The sequence below is a fragment of the Pleurodeles waltl genome, chromosome 11, assembly GCF_031143425.1.
Source record: "Pleurodeles waltl isolate 20211129_DDA chromosome 11, aPleWal1.hap1.20221129, whole genome shotgun sequence".
In the NCBI taxonomy this organism is placed as follows: domain Eukaryota; kingdom Metazoa; phylum Chordata; class Amphibia; order Caudata; family Salamandridae; genus Pleurodeles; species Pleurodeles waltl.
In genome coordinates, this window is record NC_090450.1 from 274,010,959 (window position 1) to 274,034,080 (window position 23,122).

Below are 23,122 nucleotides of genomic sequence, written 5' to 3' on the forward strand. Positions count from 1 at the left end.
ATTGTTTTTTGTAGAGTTGGGGGACTGCTCGGGGGGTGGGGGGGTGGGGGGGAGGTGGGGGGCGTACTTTTTTTATCTATGCAGTGCTTGTCATAATATCTCCTACACCTTTACATTGCGAGGTGATTATATATTTAATGGCCAATTAGTGTAATTTCCTTAAACTCTTGCAAGCACTGCTCTCTAACATTGAATTTCTGTTCCTATAGGAACTTTCTCTGGAAATGTATTGCATCCCAAGAATTCTCAAATAAATAAATCAGTTTTTTTTTATAGCGACGAGGTTCTATGGTTTATGATACTGACTTAATTTCGCAACATAAGCTTTTGGGAACAGAAAATGCTGAGGGTGCTGTTTTTCAGTCACATTTCACTGCTGACAACATATTATTTCCGAATAGACTCTTGCAAAGTGTCAGTCTCGCCTAACATAGCCTTCTCGGGCAGCAGTGCGCCCTCTGGCAGGAAACGTTTTGCCAAATGCTGGCACAGCTAATTTACTATTCAAACACAAGTCCTTCAATGTTTTCCCCTAAATAGTCCAAGTGACTTATTTACTGTTCTAACATCGGTTCTGAAATTGTGCGAAATATAAAAAAATCCAATATTGTACAGATTGTCGAAACGTTTTAATTTAGAATCTCAGCACAATTCTGATTCTGATGGAGCAGCCAAGGGGGTGAGTGGGGGGAGAATTAGGAATATCAACTTTCCCCAGCAGTGCCTTCTCGGTGCTTTAGGGTCAGTTAATATGACCACTGAATAGCAGTGCCCATTTGACATCATAGTGCCTCAACTATGAGTCTGAACCAGACATGCACGAATAGTGACATTATGGGGAAAGCAGCTTAATATTTATTTGTAGTCGAAAGTCTTTCTTCTGTCTTGTTTGTGAGGCACAGTGGTGCCTCAGGGAGGGTACTGTGAGATCCATCCTGCTCACGACGAAGCACGTGCCCTGCAAAGAGTAGCCGGTTTTGCTGCAAGGTTATTCCTCCCCCAACCCTTCCACCACCCAACCCACCTCGCCCCGCCCACCCCTGTCAGGTTTCCTGGCGTAGGTTGGCTGGGCTGAGGATACTATCTTGCCCTTTAGCCATATCTACAAGTATTCTATGCAATGATGGTTAAAGCCCAACAAAACAGGTGAGTGTTTTTATTGTTTCCATAATCGCTGCTGGCTTCCTGTCTAATGATATATAATATGATCATTTCACTGCCATAACAAAAAGCAATGACATACCCTATTTAATGTGGACAGGTGGACCTCAGCAGTGTCAAAAATGCCATTATCACATTGCATGCTCACCAACATGTAAATCGCATCCAGCAATACTTCCACTTCAACATTTGTGCCACAATAAATACTAGTCACACTGGACCCAGGATGTTTGTTTCTGGTTCAGGGAGGACCTGACCTGGCATTTCGGGCTGGACTGTTCCCATGGTGAACAGCGACAAGATCGATTTGCATATAGAAGGATCCAAACTGGAATTACATGGTAAGCAAAAAAAACTGATGGATTAAACCTAAATCTGCGACTGAGGGTGAATGTTTGATTGGCTGTGCATTCCGCCCGTTTTTGCATTTCCAAAGATATTAGTCCACTGAATTGAATTATATCATAAATTATAATTGAGTTTTGTTTATTTCTTTATGCTGTGAAGCCAGTGTATAATGCACAAAAGAAAGATTACGTTTTGACATCAAATAAATCAAAAGAGCCTTCCATCTAAAAAACCTGCTTACTTTGCATTATAGGAAGCTGGGTGTATGTAGGTAGTTATATGTGCATTTTTTTGTGTTATCTGCAGACATCCTGCACAACCAGAAGACTTTTAAGTTCAGGGGTGTCCAACCTTCCATCTTTTTGAGGCTGATAAATTGGATATTACTGAGTTAAGGATAGAACATGATATTCATAGTGAAGCAATATTTGCAGCAGGTCCAAGGCTGATTTGCATATGGCTGGTTCCTGTCAGAGGTGGCTTGGTGGTCAAAAGATTATGGATGGAAATGTAGCCTCAGGCCAGAGTACCAGAGGCAGAGATTAATTTAAACTTTGCACTCATTGCTTTCTTCAGTGCCACGCTCTAAGAGCCCAGACCTGGGTCCTGTGCTCGCCCTTTTATAGGACTCAAGCACCCTAATGACCATGTCAAATGAGCCAAAACTGGTTTAGGGTTGCATGTGGTCTTGTTCAAAGGGGTCCTGGCATTTCAGTCTGAGCTGAACTATTCCTACTGGAGCAGGGTCAAGGCTGATTTGCTCATTTCTGCCTGGGTGTGTTATGGTGGGCAAAAAATCATGCACTGGAATGTGGTCCTGGGTAATTGCCACTGGTTGACATTAATTCAAAGATTCCACACAGCATTTTTCTGCTTTTGGCAAAATCTGCAGTTGCAATCACTAAGCAGAATACAACGTTATATATTTGTTAAATGGCATTCAAAGGTTCCATTGATTTTGCTGGAGTTTGTACCTTGGCCTTCTGAGTGCATGTGGGACTATTTGTGTCTTCCTGGCCTTCAGATGTTTTGCCCTCTGTTCCACTCCTGACACACAGTGAGAAATGTGTGCTATTTGTAGCAGGGGTGGCTCCTCCATTAGGGTGGAGGCACGTCGCCCACTGCCAACAGGAGAAGTTGCAACCCTTTTCAACACAAAGGGATAATAAACTAGGTTAATTATCCCTTTGTGGTGAAAGGCGCGGGAAATTGGGGATGACAGCCACGGAGGGGAGTGCACAGAGCCCTCCCTTCAAAGCGCATGTGTGTTTGGTCGGCCGTCGCGGGCTGGCCAAACACACATGTGCAGTAGGCTCTCTCAGAGCCTGCACAGGCTCCAAGTCTGCCTGGGAGCACCCTGGCTGGGCACTCCCAGCCAATCCTGACGCTGCTCTGAGCAGGATTGGCCACAGGGCAAGCTGGGAGCATGTGTCTGCAGCTGGAGTGACGAGGGACAGAGGAGCGGTGACACAGGAGGAGGTAAGTTGTTTTTCTATTTTTTTTATTAACTGCCCCCCGTTCGCCCCTTTTCCCCGCACACCGCACCCGCTCCTTTAAATAGGAGAGAGACGTAACTGATCTGTATTTATCATCTGCTATGGGCTGGGTGTTTTAGCTCCTACCTTGTTGCCTTCTGTGGGCCTTATAACCTTCACAGCCAGACTGTCTATACCACCTTGACTTTCTGCCATCTGAAAGTCTTCCTCTATTTTCATGTGATGGGATGTACCACCACACCTCCCAGCTGACTAATGGTGTCCTTGGGACCATAAGTAAACAAATGTAACAGACTGGCTGGGTTGAAGATCAGCATTGAGGGAAGACAAAGGAGTTCTGGGCGATGACAGAGGTGACAGCAGGAGTCCACTGATCCAACACTCTGAGCTGGCATCTACCCCTGTTCTCCCATTCTTCATATACTGTTGAGGACCTCGAAGTAGATTCCTGCACTTATCCTATCCTCAAAGATAGACTTTAACACTGAGATGATCTCCATAGCAAAGACCTGTCCCTCACACCAGCCTTCATACACTGTTGGTGTCAGCAGGCTCCTAGGCTCGTATTTCTGCTGCTCATGCTATATCTGTTCTGTCTGTGAGGTAAGCAGGTATTGCTGTTGTCAATGATGTACAGATTTTGTGTGGGAGAAAAACGTGCATTAATGGTACTGATTGTGCTGTGCCTGCTTAATGTGTTTTTGGAAGGTGCAACACTCTTGCGACCTTTGAAGTAGCATTTCATGTTCAGAGGGTGCAGTGTGGTAAAGTACCCCATAATATTGTGATTTTAATTTGGACCAAGTTGCTGGCAGGGAGCATGGTGACCACCATGCATCCATGCAGGCTGGGTTGTCCAAAATACTGTCTTTGTGGGACATATTTTTGATGCAAATAGCACTTGAGCTCACCTGAGTGACAGGTTGTTTTGTAACAGGCCTAGTGGTCCAATGTGATGAGGTCTAAGGGAGAAATTGATAAAAGAACAACATTTTTTGGGGGTGGAGAAGAAGGCTGGAGAAAAGTAAGAGGGGAGATGAGTGCAAGGGACTGTGCTGGAGGAAGGAATAGTGACCAAGTTGGTAAAGATGCAGATAGTGATGGGATGGGAATGGCTAAGAAGAGGTGAAGGAGGAAAGGCTTTTTGGTGGATTTAAAGAAGAAAGTATGAGTAGGCCAATGGATAAGGGGAGATTGAAAAAGAGGGAGAGGAAGTGCGAAGTTGTAAGGGAATGACAAACACAGGAGCAACTGAGAGAAGGATGAGGAGGTGAGAGAGAGAGCGAGAGACTGAAAAAATCCTAGAAAGAGAGCTCCAATGAGAGTGGCAAAAACCTATAGAAATTGAAAGACCATGAGAAAGATACCAGGGAAAGAGAGAGAGAAACAAAGTGTTCCAAAAGGAAAAACATATATTTTGCTTATTTTTCTCTGATTGTCTTAAGATGTATTTTTGATTTTCTGCATAGTTTTTTAAGCCACCATTTAATCACTGTGAAGCACAGAGGGGGTTAATGAGAGAAAAGAAGGAGAGAGAAAGGAAGAACACAAAGCAGAGAGAATAAACCTTTTATATGAAGACAGTATTCTCTAAGACATTAGTCTCTCACCAGGGATTTTTGGGTAACCAGCTTTAAGCATCTGACCAACAGCTATGCAGTACAGAATACTAGAAACAGTCAGGGGCAGGAGAGCTCAGTGAAGAAGGTTGTTTATTTGTTGAGGTGACGGTAAGAAGAATCAGATGTTGACAGTTTTGTCAATCTGTAAGAAATACTAGGGTAGGCCAGATAGAGTCCCACTGAGGCAGGAAAGTGTCCATCTGCTCCACAATATCTAAAGCCCAACCTCTCATGAGTTACATTTCACTGTGTGCCCACTGCTGAAAAAGTGTTGGAGGAAGATCTGACCTGCGAGGGCAGAGGACATTAGTGTTGGAGATTTTATGTCTAATAGTTTTTAAAGAGCTAGAAGGAAGCATTTTAGGTTTGCCAGAGGGGCTGTGCAAATTACACCCGTTCATCCAAAACCTTTTTCTCAATTAATCTTATTTAGTAGCCTCACTGCTGTAAGATGCCAGACTATCCTTTTTTCTAGAAGTACATTGTTATGCTTTCACTGAGCATTACTGCAAGAAGTCATGTTTCATAATCATTATGCTCCTACTCAGGGGTTTCAATTAACTACATACACCATGCCCTGTGTACAAACATTGTGTAGAAATTCTACAGACTCAAGGCTGTAGCATCTCTTCCTCTTGTACTGTTACTATTTTCAGAAATCATTACTATTTATTACTCTCCTGCTTCTAATGTTCATATATGTGATGCATGCTTGGGTGTTGGGTGTGTGCAGTTACAGAAAAAAGCCAAAATGGACCTGAGATTACATACCCTGTAACTGTGGATGACCATACATGCTTGATCCTTTGACTCATCCTGAGCCTCTCACTGCTCCATTTGATTGCTCAGTGCAGGACTTTTAAAGTCATGTTCAGTTTCTGATCCAGCACAGCAACTGCCTTGATGAACCTGAAAAGCAGCAATACCAAAAACACTGCCAGGGTTAGCAAATGTCCTGAGAGCTGTAGTTGCTGATTCCGCTAGATAACTCTAATTTTTGTGCAGTAGATGCACCATGGATAATCATACTTTATATTCAGTTTCTGTGCTTCATCTTGTGCTGTTTGCACCGTCATCTTTAGAAATATGGATTGCTTTCAGGCCTTGGTTTTTGCACAGCATATCAAAAGCATGAACATGCCATGGAAGCTGAAATTCAGGGTTTCCATATAGTACAACTGAATACAGCTTCAACTTTCTGTTTGTTATAGTGCTGTCCTGATTATGCAGTATGCCACAACCGTAGAGGTAGCGCAACTAGCCACTGTGACCCAGGTTATGAAAATGGCTATGCTGCCATTGATCAAAGTGGTAGCTCCCCGAGCTCTGAATCCAGTTGCGCCCCTGCCGCCGGGTTTGTGCCACGGGGCAGTCAGAGTTTGAAGACTGTGCGGGATGTTTAGGGAGCTGCGCTGAGCGATCAAGCCTCATTGTTTCTAAATGCATAAGAAACAATTCTCTAGCGACTGTGAACCATGGGTGCAGATAGGGAGCGGCAGAACTGGCCTGGGCCCAAGTGCTTGACGACAACCCCAGTCATAAATCTTTGTAGCGGTAACAGAAGCAGGAGGTTATTAAACTGCATTACAGTGGAGTGACATCGCTCGCCGTGCCTTCAGTCCACCTGGAAAGAAAGCTTTGAAATCGTCTCAACGGTCTTCCCTCACACGCACTTTAATTTTTCCATTTCAAGCACTGCTCATAGGTATATAATCGCCTTCTGTTGGTGAAGGAGGCCTCTGGCGGAGGGGGTCTTGTTCTAGTTGTCTGTACCATGTGTCTCTGTTATCTCTCAAGGACGTGCAGCTACTGCACGGAGAGCCTGCCGAGCGCGAGACACCATTAGCCTGGGCTGTGAAGCACCAGCAGTGCTGTGAGAGGCGGAGGTAGCAACAACTGAGAACAGGGCACCCTGAGCACAAGTAAGTGTATCTCCAAACCAGCTGTCTGCATCTGCCTGACAACGCAAATACCCACTCACACACACTAAGAGAGGCAGCGTACACGGACGCTGTGAGTTGCAGGGGAACATCCAGGTCCAAACTGGGACAAAAAAAAGGTCTGGGCGCCAAAATAAAAGCGGCCCAGGTAGCGATGCGATAAAAAAGTGGTAAATCACTGAAATCATCAGAAAACACCAGCGCAACTGGCCATAAAACCAGCCCACACACAGACTGATTGCCCTTTAGGTCAGTCCGCCCCTGGAAAGAGCCATGCGTGAAAAATTGGTAGGGACTTGCATTTGCCGAGAGTTGAACACGCTGCCTTACTGGTATAACCCTCACCACTGACCTGTAATCTGCAGGACGCTAGTTCAAATTCTGGAAAGAGCAATCTTTCCAAGGTAAATTAATTTAGCATCATTTAATTTCGGTAATAGTGCCTTCTGTCATAAGCAGCTTTCTAGTAGATGCATGTAAACCTTGTGACAGGGCAAGGATGGCACTGCAGCGCAAAAGTCCCACCTTTACTGGTAGCAAAGAATATTCATTGGACCTCTATCATGGCCTCTGCCATACGCTAATTTCCTGCTACTGAGACACACCGAGACACACCGAGTGCACCTCTGTCCTGTTCTCCACCATGGGTTACTCTCCGAGTAATGAAGCATCCTGGCAGCTCTGGCAGTGTCCCTCTACTATGCTCCATCTGCTGACATAACAGTATTGAGACACCCTGAGTGTGGATGGTTCTTCCAAGAGAAAACACACTTCCTTCTAATGGCAATAAAGATGTGGGTATAGCTGGAGAGTGCGGGCTATTTGGTGCCGGGTGAATGTGAGTGAGACCAATCGACCTCATGGCAGGCAGGTGCAGAAGCCAAGATAACGTGCCACTTCAGGCTGAGACTGCCCCCTTGAAGGACTGCGCATGTTTGAAGAGGGTGAGAATAGTAGATGACGTCCATAGAAGTCCATTGTCAGCTGGAAACAGGTGGTCGCTGTTGCAGGGATACTCCATGGCATCTGAGTACTAAGAGGAACCTAGGTTGCCAGTAGTCACACCAATGATCGTGGACGATATAGCCTAAGGAATGGTGTGCCTTCGGCGCTCGTCTGGACAGGATTAGCTCTGAGGGCTGTGATGGCATCAGAAGTGGGACAAATGTCTGGTCTGCCTGCAGGGCGGAGACTTGCAGAGGCGACATGCCCTCCCCTGGCTTCCATTAGTGGTGCGTAAGTTAGCAGTAAAGTGGCGACAGGCACCATGGGCATTAGGGGAGTTGGCAGTTTTAAACCCATTGCACTAGGTGAAGAGGGGGTAATTTGGGGGTTTCTATACAATACTATTTCATGCTATCAACCCAACAGGGTCTTGTAATAGATCGCAGAAGGGATGTTCCAATTTGACTTCACATGTCAGGCACACTGGGCTGGGATAAAAGAGGTGACACCCGATTAAAGGCTTTATTATGAAATGTAAACAGGCTGGGAAATAAAGTAAAGAGAGGGGTGGTTATCCCCAGACGTGGTCCTTCTACAAGAGGGGCAATAACTACACTTTTTTGGGTAGAGGCAAACGCAAGGGTCTGGAACATGCGGGACACTCAGCAGAGGCCAGTGCTGTGAGTAGATTGGTGTGAAGGTCTCTGCTATTTCAGGTGATCAGGTCGTGGTATGACCCCCAGGGAGGTTGGGCGGTGGTGCAGGGTACGTGCAGGGTACGTGGCATGGAGAGGACCTGATAGTAACTACTTGGTACTTGCCACAAGTGCTACAAACCACAGGATTGGCAGAGATGGGAGACTGGATAACCACTGCCAGAGGCCCTCTTGATAGTGGGAGGATATCTCAACTTGATTTTACAAAGCAACATTAACAGAATGATCAGAGTGGGGAATGCCCCATGGAGGAGGTGCAGCTACAGTTCTTCACTGAGGTACTCATCCTGGTAGACCCTTAGCGAATCACACTTTCTGGAGTACGGCAATACTCTTATACATCAAATTCAATGCATTCCGTACCATGCTTGGACTATGTCGTGGGGGTGCCAGAATGCTACATACATAGAATTAGTGAACCGACATACCTGCCAAGGGATATATCTCACCATTCTCCACTCATTTTTCAGTTCAGTGGGAGGTGTAATATGTCAGATCCCCTGAAGTAACCCTTGCTGCCCAGATAGAGGATACAAGGGACAAATACATTAATGTGTCAGGAGATGACAGTGCTCTACAGGAATAAACTGCATAGACTTTATGGAGCTGAAAATAAGGAGGGGAAACTCCTGACAAAGAGACAGCAAAACCAGCGGTGGGTGCAGAAGGTGTATGCAGGAGACAGTCAATTGGTGGAAACGACCAGGGAGACTGCACAAACGTTTGCAGACTTTTTAAAGGAACTGTATTCCTCAACCATCTAATGCAGGTGAAGGGGGGATCCGGATGCTTTTCTTAATGACCTTCTGGTCCACAAACTGGTAGGGGAGGCGAGAAAGCTCTCAGAAGTGGAAATCTAGAAGGGTGAAATGGCGGAAGCCCTGAACTCGATTGAGGAATGGAAGTACTCTGGGACTCTGGGTTCTGGCATTGGTAATATCTAAATTGGACTATTGTAATGCCTTGATGCTCAAGTTGGACAATGCATCACTTCAGCTGATTCAGAACACAGCTGTCCATTTCATATTAAATCTTCCTCGCTCGGCTTGTGCCAGTGGCAGTCGGAAACAATTGCATTGGCTACTGGTGGCAAAGCGCATTAGGTTTAAAACCTTATGTCTGACCTATAAGGCTGTGCATGGAAGTGGATCTGAATATCTATCCTCAAGATTACACTGGTAAAGACCCAGTCGGCAACTCAGATCAACAGAAGCCTCCCTGATTCAAGTCCCTCACACCTATAAAGCTAGATGGGGGGACAAGGCTTTCACGGTAGCTGCTGCCAAATGCTGGAACTCACTCCCTCTGTTTATAAGGGAGGAACAAAATGTCTTGGCCATCACGAGGTTAGTCAAAACTTGGCTCTTCTCGCGTTAATCTGGTCTTTTAATTTCTGCTTGCTTTGAGTCACTTACTTTGTTCTTTTTGAGCGCTTCGATGCTTCGGCCTAAATGCGTTTTATAAATACCAAATACAAATGGACTGCTGGCGGAATTTTTAAAATGCGTACGAAGCAGGGTGGTGAAGTCAATTGCCACCATGATTCATTAGTCCAGTTAAAGGTATGAACTCCTCCAAGATCTGCAGTGTGCAACCATAGTTGTAATTCATAAACAAGGTAAACAACTGGATAACTGCTCCTCCTATAGACTGATATTCCTCTTCAACATGGAAACGAAAATTCCGGAGAAGGTGCCAGCTGACTGCTTAATGCAGGTGATACATGCCATTGTGGTGATGGATCAAAAAGGCTTTATGCCCTATGATTCAACTAGACATAATCTATGGAGGGGTTTCTGATGGTTGGCACAGGAGGCAAAGCTGAGGAAACCAGCAGTGCTGGTTTTGCTGAATGCGGAAAAAAACATTTGATACCCTAGAATGATCACATATTACAGGATGAGTTTCGTCCCCTCCCTCCTGAATTGGTGCAGCTGCTCTACACACGCCCCTTGCCACAAGTTCGGGTAAATAGTATGCTTGCGGGGGACTTTGAATTGAGGAGGGTGACTAGGCAGGAGTGCCCCATCCTGTTCATAGTGGCGATGGAGCAGGTGGCTGCCTGGATCTGTCGAGAGGCACTGGTGAAGGGCACGGGTGGGATTATAGCTGGGAAGATGTCATCTCACCATATGCAGATGGCATACTACTGTATTTAGCTGAACTCCATTGAACGAATTCTTCAGCTTCTTGACATACTTGGGGGTTACTCCGGAATTCTCGTTAATTGAAATAAAACCCTTCCTGTACCCTTGGGCGGCATGGCAGCCCCGCATACGGATGGCATCGTCCAATACCGTGAGAAAAGATGGGTTTCATGTACTTTTGGATCTATGTAACTCGAGATCAGAAATCATTGCATGAGAGGAATCTGTGTTGGGAAATACAACATTGACTCCGACTGCCTCTGTCTTTGCTGGGCTGAGCGGCACTTTATAAAAATTATTTGCTGCCCAAGTTCTTGTTTGCGCTCTAGAAATCCTTCTTCGAAGTCCTAGACTGCTTCTTCGCGAGAGTAGAGGCTGGAATGAGGCTTCAACAGTGGAATGGAGGGCAGTGAGAATAGCGCTGCCCTAGTTGATGAGGAAGTCCTTTGATGGGCGTATAGCCTTGCCAGACATGCGCTTCTACTACTGGGTGCCACAGTTGGTGGCAGTTAATGTCCACCGATTATTTGATATGTTGTTGTGTGGGGTTGCCACACTTGTTTTTTCGCACTTTATCCTTGCACTATTGAACTTTGACTAATGGAGAGAAAATAAAATAATTGGGAACCTTTATTTCCCTGCAGTCTGTGATAACTGGGACACTGAAGATTTACGAGTGTTTTCTGCGTTTTGTTTTTCATTTACATAAGCGGTGGAAAAGCATTAAAAACAAGTATTGGGAACTGTGATGCTGTACGCAACGGACTGGGGAAAGATGCGTGGTTAAAAACAAACAATTCTGTAACTTTCTGTAAGTTTGTTCGGTCTTTCACCTTCATGGACCTACATAAAAAATAACCCAGAGCTTGAATATAAAATAGATGCAGGGTAAGTTAATCAGTGGGAAATGCACTGTCATACATTATGAAACCTCTATAAGTTAATGGACCCCAGAGGTCTGAGAGTGTAACCAGAGAGCCATAGAATTGAAACCTGGTAGGTGCAGTGGGGGGAAGGTGACATGTTTAGTGCTGCAAGGTCAGCCTGTGACAGAAACCACTATGAATATGTAAGTCATTTTAAACTTTCATTATACACGTTATAAGAAAGGCTGATGCAAAATGTGGAAAAAGTTTTAAGTTAAAAAAGTGTTTCCAAAGTAGAGATTTTGGTAATACCCAGACTGAATGTAATGCTGGTTTTTAGGGTTTAGCGCAAAGCACTCTGTCCCTGGTGTAAACTCTCTACGGGCTTTTAACTACGCCCAACAGTTTGGTTGGTTCGTGGGCTTACCTTTTAAAATTTGCTTCATTTCATTAGTGAACAGCATGCATATGTCATGCCTTTTCGGTGTTTAGCCCTCCTCGAGCGCACTGGCCAACTACTGAAAACATACGAGGCTCATGTTTTCCATATGGATTCTAGACTACTTTTTCTCTTTATTTCGTAGGCAGTGCGATATCGCTGGACAGTAGTCAAGCGCTGTGCATGACATCGACCCTGTTACATGGAGATTTGCACTTTTGCCCGTTACATGCATAATTGCACTTTTGCAGATACGTTTCACTGCGAGCGAACGTCTGTTTCTTTTGTGTGTCTCCTTAACGCTTCATGGTGGCCATGGGCTCGCTTATGTGAAACTGTTTTACTTTTCAGGTAATGTGGCAAGAAAAGTCCAGTTAGGAGTTTAAAGTGCAAATACCTCTAACTCGAGCAAACACGAGACCCATTGCATTGTAAATGCTTGTTTTATCACTGTCTTTTCACAGGTGAGATGGTAACCCCTTTGCACTGCCACTCAAAAAGAATAAATCTGTGTACTGAGAAAGCTTCAAGTGATTCTGTTAATTAAAACCAATACCGTTTCCAAGCACTTTTTCCATTTACGATTGACCAGTTGTGCATATCTACATTTCTTTCAGTCAACCGGGCACCTTGGCAAGAAGACTTGTTTACTTGTTTGCTCCTCCCTCGGTTTCACAGCACAGGAGACTCCCTGCCTTACACTTCAGCTCAAACATTTCATTTGTGTAATTAACTGACCCAGGACTGTTGTCTTTTCACAAAAAACAGTGGTACTGTTTTTCTTAAATTGAAAAAAGCATGGTCACATCATGCTCCTCCGATCCTGCCCACTTTGACCATTGATTGACATCCTCTCCATATAAAAGTTTCCAACTTTACCAGCTCAACCACTTGGTCACAGCCAAATTGGTGTGATATTCCTGGATAAGTCTTTGCCATGAACTTACAAAAGTTGAGGGATAAGGGGTCTTAAAAAGAAAGTCATATAATGATTGATATTCTAAACCTTCCCAACGTCATTAGTGAAGGTGGCAGTATATGTGACTATGCTAATCTTCCCTCCTGTCAGACTTCTAAAAATGCTAAGAAGGTACTACACTAGCCCCTCTTTAAGTTGTTTGACTGCCAGAGGGAATTTATTTCATTCTAGACTTTCATGAAATTTTGAAATGTGTTATATGATTAGGTTACAGATTGTTCCATCAGGCAGCCTGGTATGTGGCTTGACGCACCAGGAGCTGTGTCACCTAAATAAAGGTGGGAGATTCAAATCATAGAAATGCCCCATTATGTTGGGAACATTGCCAAAGGGACATTCCACACCAGTAACACACAATTCTCACATCAAAATAAGAGACCCTGGTCTAACAATGTCCTGTATATACCTTCCAGTGCATATTGGATCCACTGGGGGTACCTACAGTATCCCCCATGATACCACTGTAAGAGCCATGCCGCATCAAGGGGTCAGAATAAGCAGAAATGTGGCACAGGTGTTGTTAAGTGAACATAGCTTCCACGTGGAATGAGCTGCAAACCCATCAGCCACATTTGCTACCTCAGAGGAGGACTACACCCATGGACGTAAAGCACACCATGCACAATAACTGTGGTGTCAGAGAAGTAATTTCACACACTTGGGGAGGCGCATATAGTATCCTGTTGTATATAGCTGTCGAGCAGGTGATGTAAGTCCCTCAATGAAAGACACATTGGTCTTCTGCATATTCTGCCCCTCCACTAGGATTGGTCGAATACCTTCTTTGAAGGATCTGGACCATTAAAGGTCTAGTTTTTGTATTAATGGCCTGTGCTACTTTCACCCACACCGTGCATATGTTCGTGTTTAAAAAGATAATTTTTGGAAAAGTACCTGGAGGAGTTCCAGGAAATGTGGATAGTAAAAGGCAAACTGCTGGAGTTAACGAAAGTGGAGGGCTCAAGGAAGCGTGGGAAAAACTTCCCTGTGAAGAAAAAAAAGGGTATACCTCAATGAGGCTAGCCATAAAGTGCAATAATGAATTAATGGTTCTGGATCATGTTGGCGGTTGGTGTTTTTTTAAACATATTTTTTTGCTTTTTGGCACAACATAAACAAAATAAATAATATTTCCAATAATCAATGTCAGGCAAAATACGCAGGAGAATATGGCAGCATCAATCAATATACATATAATCGGCTCGTGGAGTGTTCAACGTCAATGAAACAGAATTTCACGTGTGCTGTCAAGTCACTAATAGCCCTAAGCAGGTTCCCTTCAAAAAGATCTGTGGCTGATCTATAAACCTGTATGTCCAGATATAGAAACATGTGGCGTACAACTGGTATAGTGTGTAAATCTAGGGGAGCTTGTCTTGGTAATAGGGTCACAAACTGAGAAGGCATGTGATTTGGTATGATTGACCTGGAGTCTCGATAAAGCACCAAAGGATTGAAGTATAGTAGAAATAGGTGTAAGGTCTATGCTCGGGTCCGAGTGTATTCTATCATGTCATCTGCAGATAATGAAACAGCATGGAGCTGAGGTGCTTGTGGGATACCCCAACCCACAGTTTCTTGTCTAAGTTTCTGTGCCAGAGGTTCTATTACCAGAACAAACAGGAAGGGGAAAGGTGGACATTCCTGTCTTGTTCCACGGAAAATCAGGTGTTGTGAGGAGATATGCGCTCCTGTTTTGGCTCTTGCAGTGGGCTTAGTACAGAAGAGTTTCATCCAGGCAATGAAGTTGGGTGGAATATTGAAGTTGGAAAGACAGCCTGTATTCGGGAAGGTGTCATCACCAATCTCCATCACTCAGTAAAGTCTACTGATATTTAAAAGAGGTACTTCTGCACATAATAAAGCTGCATTGGTCGATGTGGATTAAGTCAGATAGGAGAAGGAGTAAGCTATGCCCTAGCACCTTACTCAGTATTTTGTATTCAGACGTCGAGAGGGAGAGTGGCCTGTAGGAGGATAGATCTGTGTGTACTCAGCCAGGATTCAGTAGGTGACTAATGCCTGGCTCGTTGTGGGTGGCAATGAGCCTACCTCTAATGAGGTTTTGTAGCAATTTTCCAGGTAGGGGACCGAGCGGGAAGCAAACATAGAGTAGAATTCAATGGGCAATCCATCTATTCCCAGTGTTTTATTACGTGCCATATCGCTAATAGCTTGGTGTATTTCAGCATGGATCAATGGGACTTCCAGTTCTGCCCGAGATGCTACAGAGTCCTGTGGTAATCTCAAATCACGCAGGGAAGCATCTACGTTTGTGGAGTACCGGGAGGGCCTAGCTGCATACAACTGGGTATAATATTCTCGAATGGCCTTGTTTATCCCTAGTTTCTGTTGCAATGCAAGTTTGGGAGCAGTACTATTGGTTTGGGGGACAGTGGTGGTCTGATCACATCTCACTCTGAATGTATCTTCTGTAAATAAGTTCTGTGATCAATAACCCGCAGTCGCTCAAGTAGGTCAGTGTGTTGAATTCTAGTGTCCTGCAAATAATGTAGACGTGTTGGGTCATGTATCGACCCCAGAAAAGTTTCTTTGTTATGTAAGTCTCGTAGAACTGATTGCTTACACCTGTGGCCGTGCTTTCACCACACCCGGATCACTGCCTTGAATGCTTCCCATTCTGCGAGTAGTGAGGATGCTGTGCCAGCATTCTCGGTGAAATGTGTATCTATTGTGGTAGCTAAGGTGTCCCTGAATACTACCTCTTTTAACAGTATGGGTTGCATGTACCACATGGGAATCAGAAAGGGAACTCAGCCCCAGGCCATTTCTATTTCAAGGGTGTCATGATTGGGTAATGTTTTGCCTGGATATGTCATTTGAGTAAATGTCTCTCACGTGCGTTGGACAGAGAAAGTAGTCCAAACAGGTATGTACTCCATGTGGGGGGAATAGAAGGAACATTCCTATATTTCTGTGTTAAGGGCACACCGTATATCAAAGACCAATTTGATACCCATGCAGAGAGGACCTGTGTGTGCCTAACAGAACCTGCACTCGGTAGAGGGGGATGAGAACAGTCTACGTTAAAACCTAAAACGGTATTGAAATCCCTCTCTATGAGACAAAGAAGATGTGATCATTCTGCCAAAACTGATAAAATCTGCTGTAGAAAGATGTCTTGGTCTGTATTCAAGGCATATATACCTAGTACCAGCAGTTCCCATCAAACAGTCCCTGGACAAAATCATAAAGGCCATAAACATCAATTTTAGTGACTTTGGCGTCAAACAGTACTTCGGCTCTCAGCAAGTTAGCCGCTCCTTGGGCAAATCCCGAGTAAAGTGGTTGCAAATAATTGACCCCTCCATTTTGCCTGTAGTTTATGGGCCTCGAGAGCAGAGAGATGTGTTTCTTGTAAGTAAACTATAGTCGCCTTACCGCTATGGAGCTGTGTTTTGGAGTTTCAAAACAGTGACTATCTACTCAAGCTTAGATGGACCTTGCTCTGCGATATTCTGTAGTTTAGCCAAGGAAAGAACTATCTTGCTGTTAATATTTGTGCAATGGACAAATTGTTCCAATCAATTACTTTAATTAACCTTACAAAGTGACTGGATTTCTAATGGTCTCAAGAGTTGATCTCAATTTAATAGTGATCAATTTATATAAAGTAGTTGTAAATGTAAGTATTTTTTGGCAGCAATGTTTAATGTTTTAAAAAACGTATAGAGAGTCCAATATTTTTGAGGGTGCTTGGATTACCCCACTATTCAAGGAACGTGAGTGAAACTTACCAGCAATCTATCACTCAATTTTATTTGTTTAGTTCCTTTGCTATGGTTTACGAGAAATTATTGCTGCTGCATTTATTGGAATGCAAATTAATCCATCTCACCAGTCCAGACAGGATTTAGTGAGGGAAGTTGTATGGTTGACAAAGTCGGCACCTGTTAGACTTAGAGGTATACATAGTCAAGTATGATCAGGTGAACAAATGCTCCTTTCCCACTCGCCTAAGTCAGGAAGTTTTGCTCCTACGATTGTGGATGGCCATAAGGTGGGGTTTTTGAGATGGTCAGTCAAAGAAGTCTATTCCCCGTCTTATGTTTGTCTTCCCATGGTATGCTCTTTTGTACTAGTTTAAGCGACCACTTCTAAAGTGTAGTGGTGTGGAGCAGCATAAAACAACTAAGTTTATTTTGAGTGCATTAGCCAGGGATGTTGTCACGACTATGTCTCTATTTTGAGTACAGGATTTTAAAAAACAGAGGGCTTGATTTAAGATCTAGCGGACAGTACTTAGTCACAATGACTCCTTTGACTGTACAAAAGGTTTGGAGGACGGCTGCTTTCAGGTTTGACAACTGTTCACCAAACGTTTTGAAAATGTATGTTTTTCAGAAATAAAGCCTCAAAGCAGGATTTTGTTTCTGAAAAACAAAAAGTAAAGACCCCCCCAACCCCTTGGAAGATGTTTCTCAGGGTGTGGGGGTCATTATTGTGCCCTAAACTGGTAGGTTTTTCCTGGAGATAATGGACAGAAAAAAGTCATTAACCCATCCATTCTAAATAGGAGAGCGGTGTAACGTCCTTCCTTACAAGGCTTCTACTATTTTGAGGGGTGTTTTCTGTTGATGGAAAAGTTAGGGTCCCGCACTTTTCTAAATGAGGCAGGCAGATTAGGGGTTTTCGGAGATGGGGTACTTTGTCATGTTTGCAACAGAGTACCTGTCCATCAAACTCTAAATCAGACCCAGAGACCTTCAGTTAGTGTTTTAATGTAAGAACTGTATCCCAGTTTATGTTGATTACTATCTCTACCAGAAGGAGTGTATTTTATTGGGAGAAATGGCGCACCAAGGAGAACTAGCTTATACTGAATTAGTCTAACACCTATATCTGCAACGGTGCACTACAATGGGGAATACATCCTAAAACCCCAAATATTGACTAAATGAACAGTCAATTATCCTTATGCAAATACTGAGGCACCCATTGAACAAGTGTACAATTGTTCCAAAAATGCATGCTTTCACCCTTATGGTAAGATAGTATATATATCAAATGATTTTTTTCAGCAAATATTATTATAGTACACGGCTCAATGAAAAGCAGTAGAACCAAAAACAGTAATAAATTATAAATTACCTAGTTTTTTTATTTCCAAACAAATACATGCATGCTCCCCCTAATAATTCATTGCACAATCCCTAAAACAACACAAAAGGTATATATAATTCCAATGTCTCTCAAGTTTACTGAACGGTCAAACCGTAATCCATATTAACTTCCAAGTCCATTATGTTTGATCTTGAGTGTTCCTCCAAATTTGTTTACGGCCTTAAATTTGAACATAGCATCCAATAATCCTTACAGCGACCTCTCAGCCAACAGGTGTTTCGTCGTTTGACTTCTTCAGGGCTGGAATGTAGTCGCTTCTTATATTTGCATATCTAAATCCCAAGGATCATCAACAACCAAAATTACCTTCAATCAAACCATATTTAAATCACTCAAGATATATATCATCAATGCATAGTGGAATCCAGAAAACAAAAGCCTGTTAAGTGAATTAGTATCCAACGTCCCAGTCAAAAACTCAGAAAATCACCCTATTTATCTGTACAAATACCCACAGTAATGACAATCCCTATACACGCTGCCATAATCACCCTAGTGTACATGCAAAATGATTTATAAGAGTATGAAGTATAATAGGAAAACATATAAAATAGCACAAATGAGAATATAGTGTAACCCTTGTGTACTGTCACGTTATAATTAGCAAACCACCTGGTGATATCCCAATTTAATGTGTGCCATTAGCACTTTACCTCCAGAAACACTGTATCACAAACTCCATTAAACTTCATCTGACTGCGAACCCACAGTCAAAGCGTTTCAAAGGACTGCTGCCCCAGTACACTGAACTTCAAACGCTATCCACTTCCTATAAACAAATATATCATGAGCCATTTCCTCGTCTTGTTAAGTAAGAACATTGATGCCATATCTACATCTTAAATATTACGTAATGTAGCTCCTCCGTAAAGCCCAAAAATAATACCTTGTGAAAAAATAGTTGTTCCTCCAGCAGCTGTCGAAGTAAACACAACCTGCGTATGACCTTGCAGAGAGACACGCACCCGCTATATGCGGCGCGTCCCTGTAACTGGCATATTTAAATCTTACTTCATCAGCGAAATAGATGAAGGACCAAGATTTCTGACCTCCTTCACTCAAAATAAAAGAGGGACTATGCCCCACATTCGAGTACCAAGTTTCTCTTGTCATCAAAATAAATGAGGTACCAATTAACCATCGTCCTTCATTATAAATAAATACAATAGAAAAAAAAACTGCAAATCATTACCCCAGTGTAATTCCTGAATGTCCCCAAACCACCATAATTATAACGTGACAGCTACAAATGTTAACAAAGAAAGAAAACCCATTATAGAATAGAGAAAATAAATAAAGTATACATTGAGACCCAAGAAGATGTATGTGTGCAATACTGCCCATATAAAGAATTAAACAGACATAACACCTAACTATACAACCATCCCAATATATATAATATTAGCTCTGATTACCAATATCCCACAATAAAAAAATAAAAAAAATATATTTTTTTTTACATAAAATATAACACAAAATAAATATAAGCAATGTCAATACAGGACAATTTCAATCCCACAGAGGTCTTGATGTTAGTATCATTCTTCTCCCATGAAAACTATCATATACACAAGAGCTTCCTTCACCATATTAAAGAGTATATTGCGAAAACAGACATTGTATTTGCTGGTAAGTTCATTTCCCCACATCATTTCATTGGTACCACAAATACCAACCATAACACAGTCATTTTGATAAAATTCTTTGTTAAATGAAACAGAGCATAACAAAATAGAATATCTTTCAACTTAATTTGTGTCAAAATCAGATTCCTAACACTAAAAGTATAACCCATTTACGTGTCAGTGTTTAAGTCCCCAAAAAGTATTCCAATTCCCTATCCGAATTCAACACATCTTCCATTGCCCTTAAGTGCAATATCCACATTGCTTCTCTTCTACTTAATGTAAATTCCCTATTCCTGCCTCTCGGGTCTTTCAATATCTGTTCGCACCCAAAAAAAGTAAAACCAGTTCTTGCATTCTGAGACTCACAGTTCATCATATGTACCAGAGGGTATCTAGTGTCTTGTTGTCCTAGGGCTCTTGCATGTTCCCCAATTCTCACTTTTAAAGGTCGAATTGTACTACCTACATAATACCGCTCACACTTGCAAACAATTATATACACCACAAAAGGAGTGTTGCAATTCATACTCAACCTAATATTAAATATTTCACCTAATGAGTTGGAGACTTCTTTCTTCCCGTGACAGGCCCATTTAAAGAGTCCACAATCTCCACATTTATAAAAGCCTACTCTCCGTGCTGACAGCCAGTTAACCTTGGAAATGGTTTTAGGAAAGCTAGGACTTAGAATTTCTTTTAATGATCTACCCTTACGGAAAGTAAAAGTCGGTTTATTAGTCAAAAACTCAGTCACCATTTCATCTTGGAGTAGAACATGCCAATGTTTAGTGGCATATTTCTTCAAAATCCCAGTACAACCTGTGAAGTCCGTTATTAATCTCACTTTTCCTCCATTGTCCTTCCGTTCATTCTTATTTTGAGATTTAAGTGTCATCTGTCGTGGAACATGTCTTATTCTGTCCTGTGCCTTTTTAATCCTACCTGGCTGATATCCCCTTACTATAAAACGATTCCCCATTTCCTCAATACATTTTTTCAAATTCCAAATCATTACTGCAATTTCTCCGTGCTCTGATCATCTCACCATAGGGAATTATCTAGGACAGAATTATTGAGGAGGTAAATGAATATAGGTAAGTACAGATTTACTATTCTTAACTCCACATCTATGTACTTTGAAGGTACATTTATCATCAAGGTACATATATGTACAGTTAGGTATGGAAAATCTAATTATACCTGTGATCTGCATTATTTTGATTACGATATTAAGCTATCTCAATATTGCCTAATCGATATTCTGTACCCACACCATCGGGAATAGATTTTGTATAATTAATTCCAGCGAAGCAAGAGTTTTGTAACAGTATGTGGGAGAACCTTTTTGTCAGGTGATATATGTTTAGTCCACAATATTCCTGTCAGAACAGAGTGTGTACAATGAAAAACTGAGACAGTTCTCTCATTGTGGGCAACATAACTATACCATGCTAAGCAGTTCTGTCAATGTATCCCTAAGTTAAATAACTTATTTAAAATGTATGATTAAAAAAAGGAAATTCTCTTACACAGACACATGACAATGATTTTTTTACAGGGTCAAATGAAACTTGTGAAGGAACATTGTTATGAATTTCGAATGTTTTTTACATGTGAATTTCTTTTTCTTACAGCTTTTTTGTCCTTGTGGAAATGGATGCATCTCCATCCAAGCCCTATGCAGCCAAAAAGAGAGTCAAAATACACCCCAACACAGTGACCGTGAAATATACGTCTCATTACCCCCAGCCTGGAGATGACGGCTATGAAGAAATCAGTGAAGACAATGGCAGCTTCATTGAAGAAAACCCAAAGAAAAGACTTCTCGGGGATGGCAAGAGGAAAGGAAGAACTTTCTTTGGAACAATGGATGGTAGATCTCGATCAACTGAAGGCAAAGATAGCGAGCTAGCACAGCAGTTTCAAAGTTTTGCAGAAAGCACCATCTCCCAGTCAAGGAAAACGTGGGCAGTGCTCTTTGGGTCTGCCCTGGCCCATGGATGTGTTGCTTTGATCACAAGACTCGCCGCCGACCGCTCCAAAGTACCCTCACTGGAGTTGATTTTCATCCGTTCTGTCTTGCAAGTGTTGTCTGTTGTGGTAGTGTGTTACTACAAGGAGGCACCTTTTGGCCCCCCAGGGTACAGACTGAGGCTTTTCTTCTATGGCGTGTGCAATGTAATCTCCATAACATGTGCATACACATCATTCTCCATTGTTCCACCAAGCAATGGAACCATACTCTGGAGGGCCACAACCACTGTCTTCAGCGCCATCTTGCCATTTTTGCTGGTGGATGAACGAATGGCTTACATTGATACCATAACCGTGGTGAGCAGTATCTTTGGAGTTTGCCTAGTCATGATTCCAAACATCGTTGATGAGAACACATCTTCCTTCAACATTTGGAAGGAAGCCTTTGGATATACTATGACAGTCATGGCTGGTTTGACAACAGCTCTTTCTATGATAGTCTACAGGTCAATCAAAGAGAAGGTGAGCATGTGGACAGCTCTCTTTACCTTTGGATGGACTGGGACCGTGTGGGGTGCCTCCAGCATGTTTTTTCTCCAAGAACCTATCATCCCACTTGATGGGGAAACCTGGAGCTATCTCTTGGGCATCTGTCTTTGTTCTACTGTGGCATTCCTAGGTGTTTACTATGCATTAAATAAGTTCCACCCTGCTCTGGTGAGCACTGTTCAGCATATTGAGATTGTTGTGGCCATGATCCTTCAGCTCATTGTGTTGCGCATGTTTCCCAGTGTTTATGACCTCATTGGAGGGGGCATCATCCTAATCAGTGTTTTTACCCTAGCTGGATACAAGCTCTATTGGGGCAAGATGGGGAGGCAGGATTATCAAGAAATACTGGACTCCCCCATTAAGTGAGCTGCCACGTGAAGCCAGGGGCTGTTTGCTAGCACATCATGGGATAAATAACATACACTGCCATGTGATATGAGTGTCTGTTTTGCCAAAGTCTTTTGTATTGTGGTGTTGAAAGAGTTCTCTGATGTTTCTGTCTGTTAATGTGACATGTGACATGAATAAAATGCATTCTACAAATGTCAGTGTTGGGTGATAAAAAAGAAGAACAGTTATTATTTTTATTTTTTTCCATCTCTCCAGTCCTTGTTTTTTATTTACAAGCAATCAGCCAGCCACCTTGTGTCTCCACCACCAACAGCCAAAACGTTCATTATTTGAAAACCGAGACCCAACATCAGAAGATTGCCAGGACCCTGTCAGTTATTGACCAAAGCCCTCTATTTTAATCTCTTTGCACTACCAAAGCAACAGTACATGCAACAGGTTACAAAAAATAAAATAGACACCTGCTTTTGTTTTTTTTCTTTACAGTATCCAAGTACTTCTACTGTCAAGCTTATGGTGGTAACCTATTTGTGTTTTGCTCTTTCTAGAGCTTTATCCAAAGTAGTTATTAAAACGTTGAATAAAATGGTGTCACAATGGGACCTGCAATGAGATAACTAGTAACCAGGCATGAAAAAAGCACTAAACAGCACGGCCCACACATTGGATGCCTCAGTATGATTGGCAGTTGTAAGACACTCAGGAACTGTCCTTGAAACTTAAGCGTTTGCCCTCAGTTTTTGTACATTTTTATTTTCACCACTATCTGGCATATACAAATGCCAAATAAGAACAGTATGAGTGGTTGAATAG

General features: G+C 42.6%; 1 protein-coding gene across 1 annotated transcript in view; it reads left to right on the forward strand.

The window, feature by feature from the left end:
* SLC35G2 (solute carrier family 35 member G2) overlaps positions 1 to 22,506 on the forward strand; it is a 183,994-nt gene extending 161,488 nt beyond the window's left edge. Inside the window, exon 2 of the mRNA XM_069213545.1 lies at positions 21,067 to 22,506. Within this exon, the coding sequence (XP_069069646.1) occupies positions 21,086 to 22,324 (1,239 nt within the window). The 5' untranslated portion in view covers positions 21,067 to 21,085 and the 3' untranslated portion in view covers positions 22,325 to 22,506. The remainder of the gene's footprint in view (positions 1 to 21,066) is intronic.
* Positions 22,507 to 23,122: the final 616 nt, after the last annotated feature.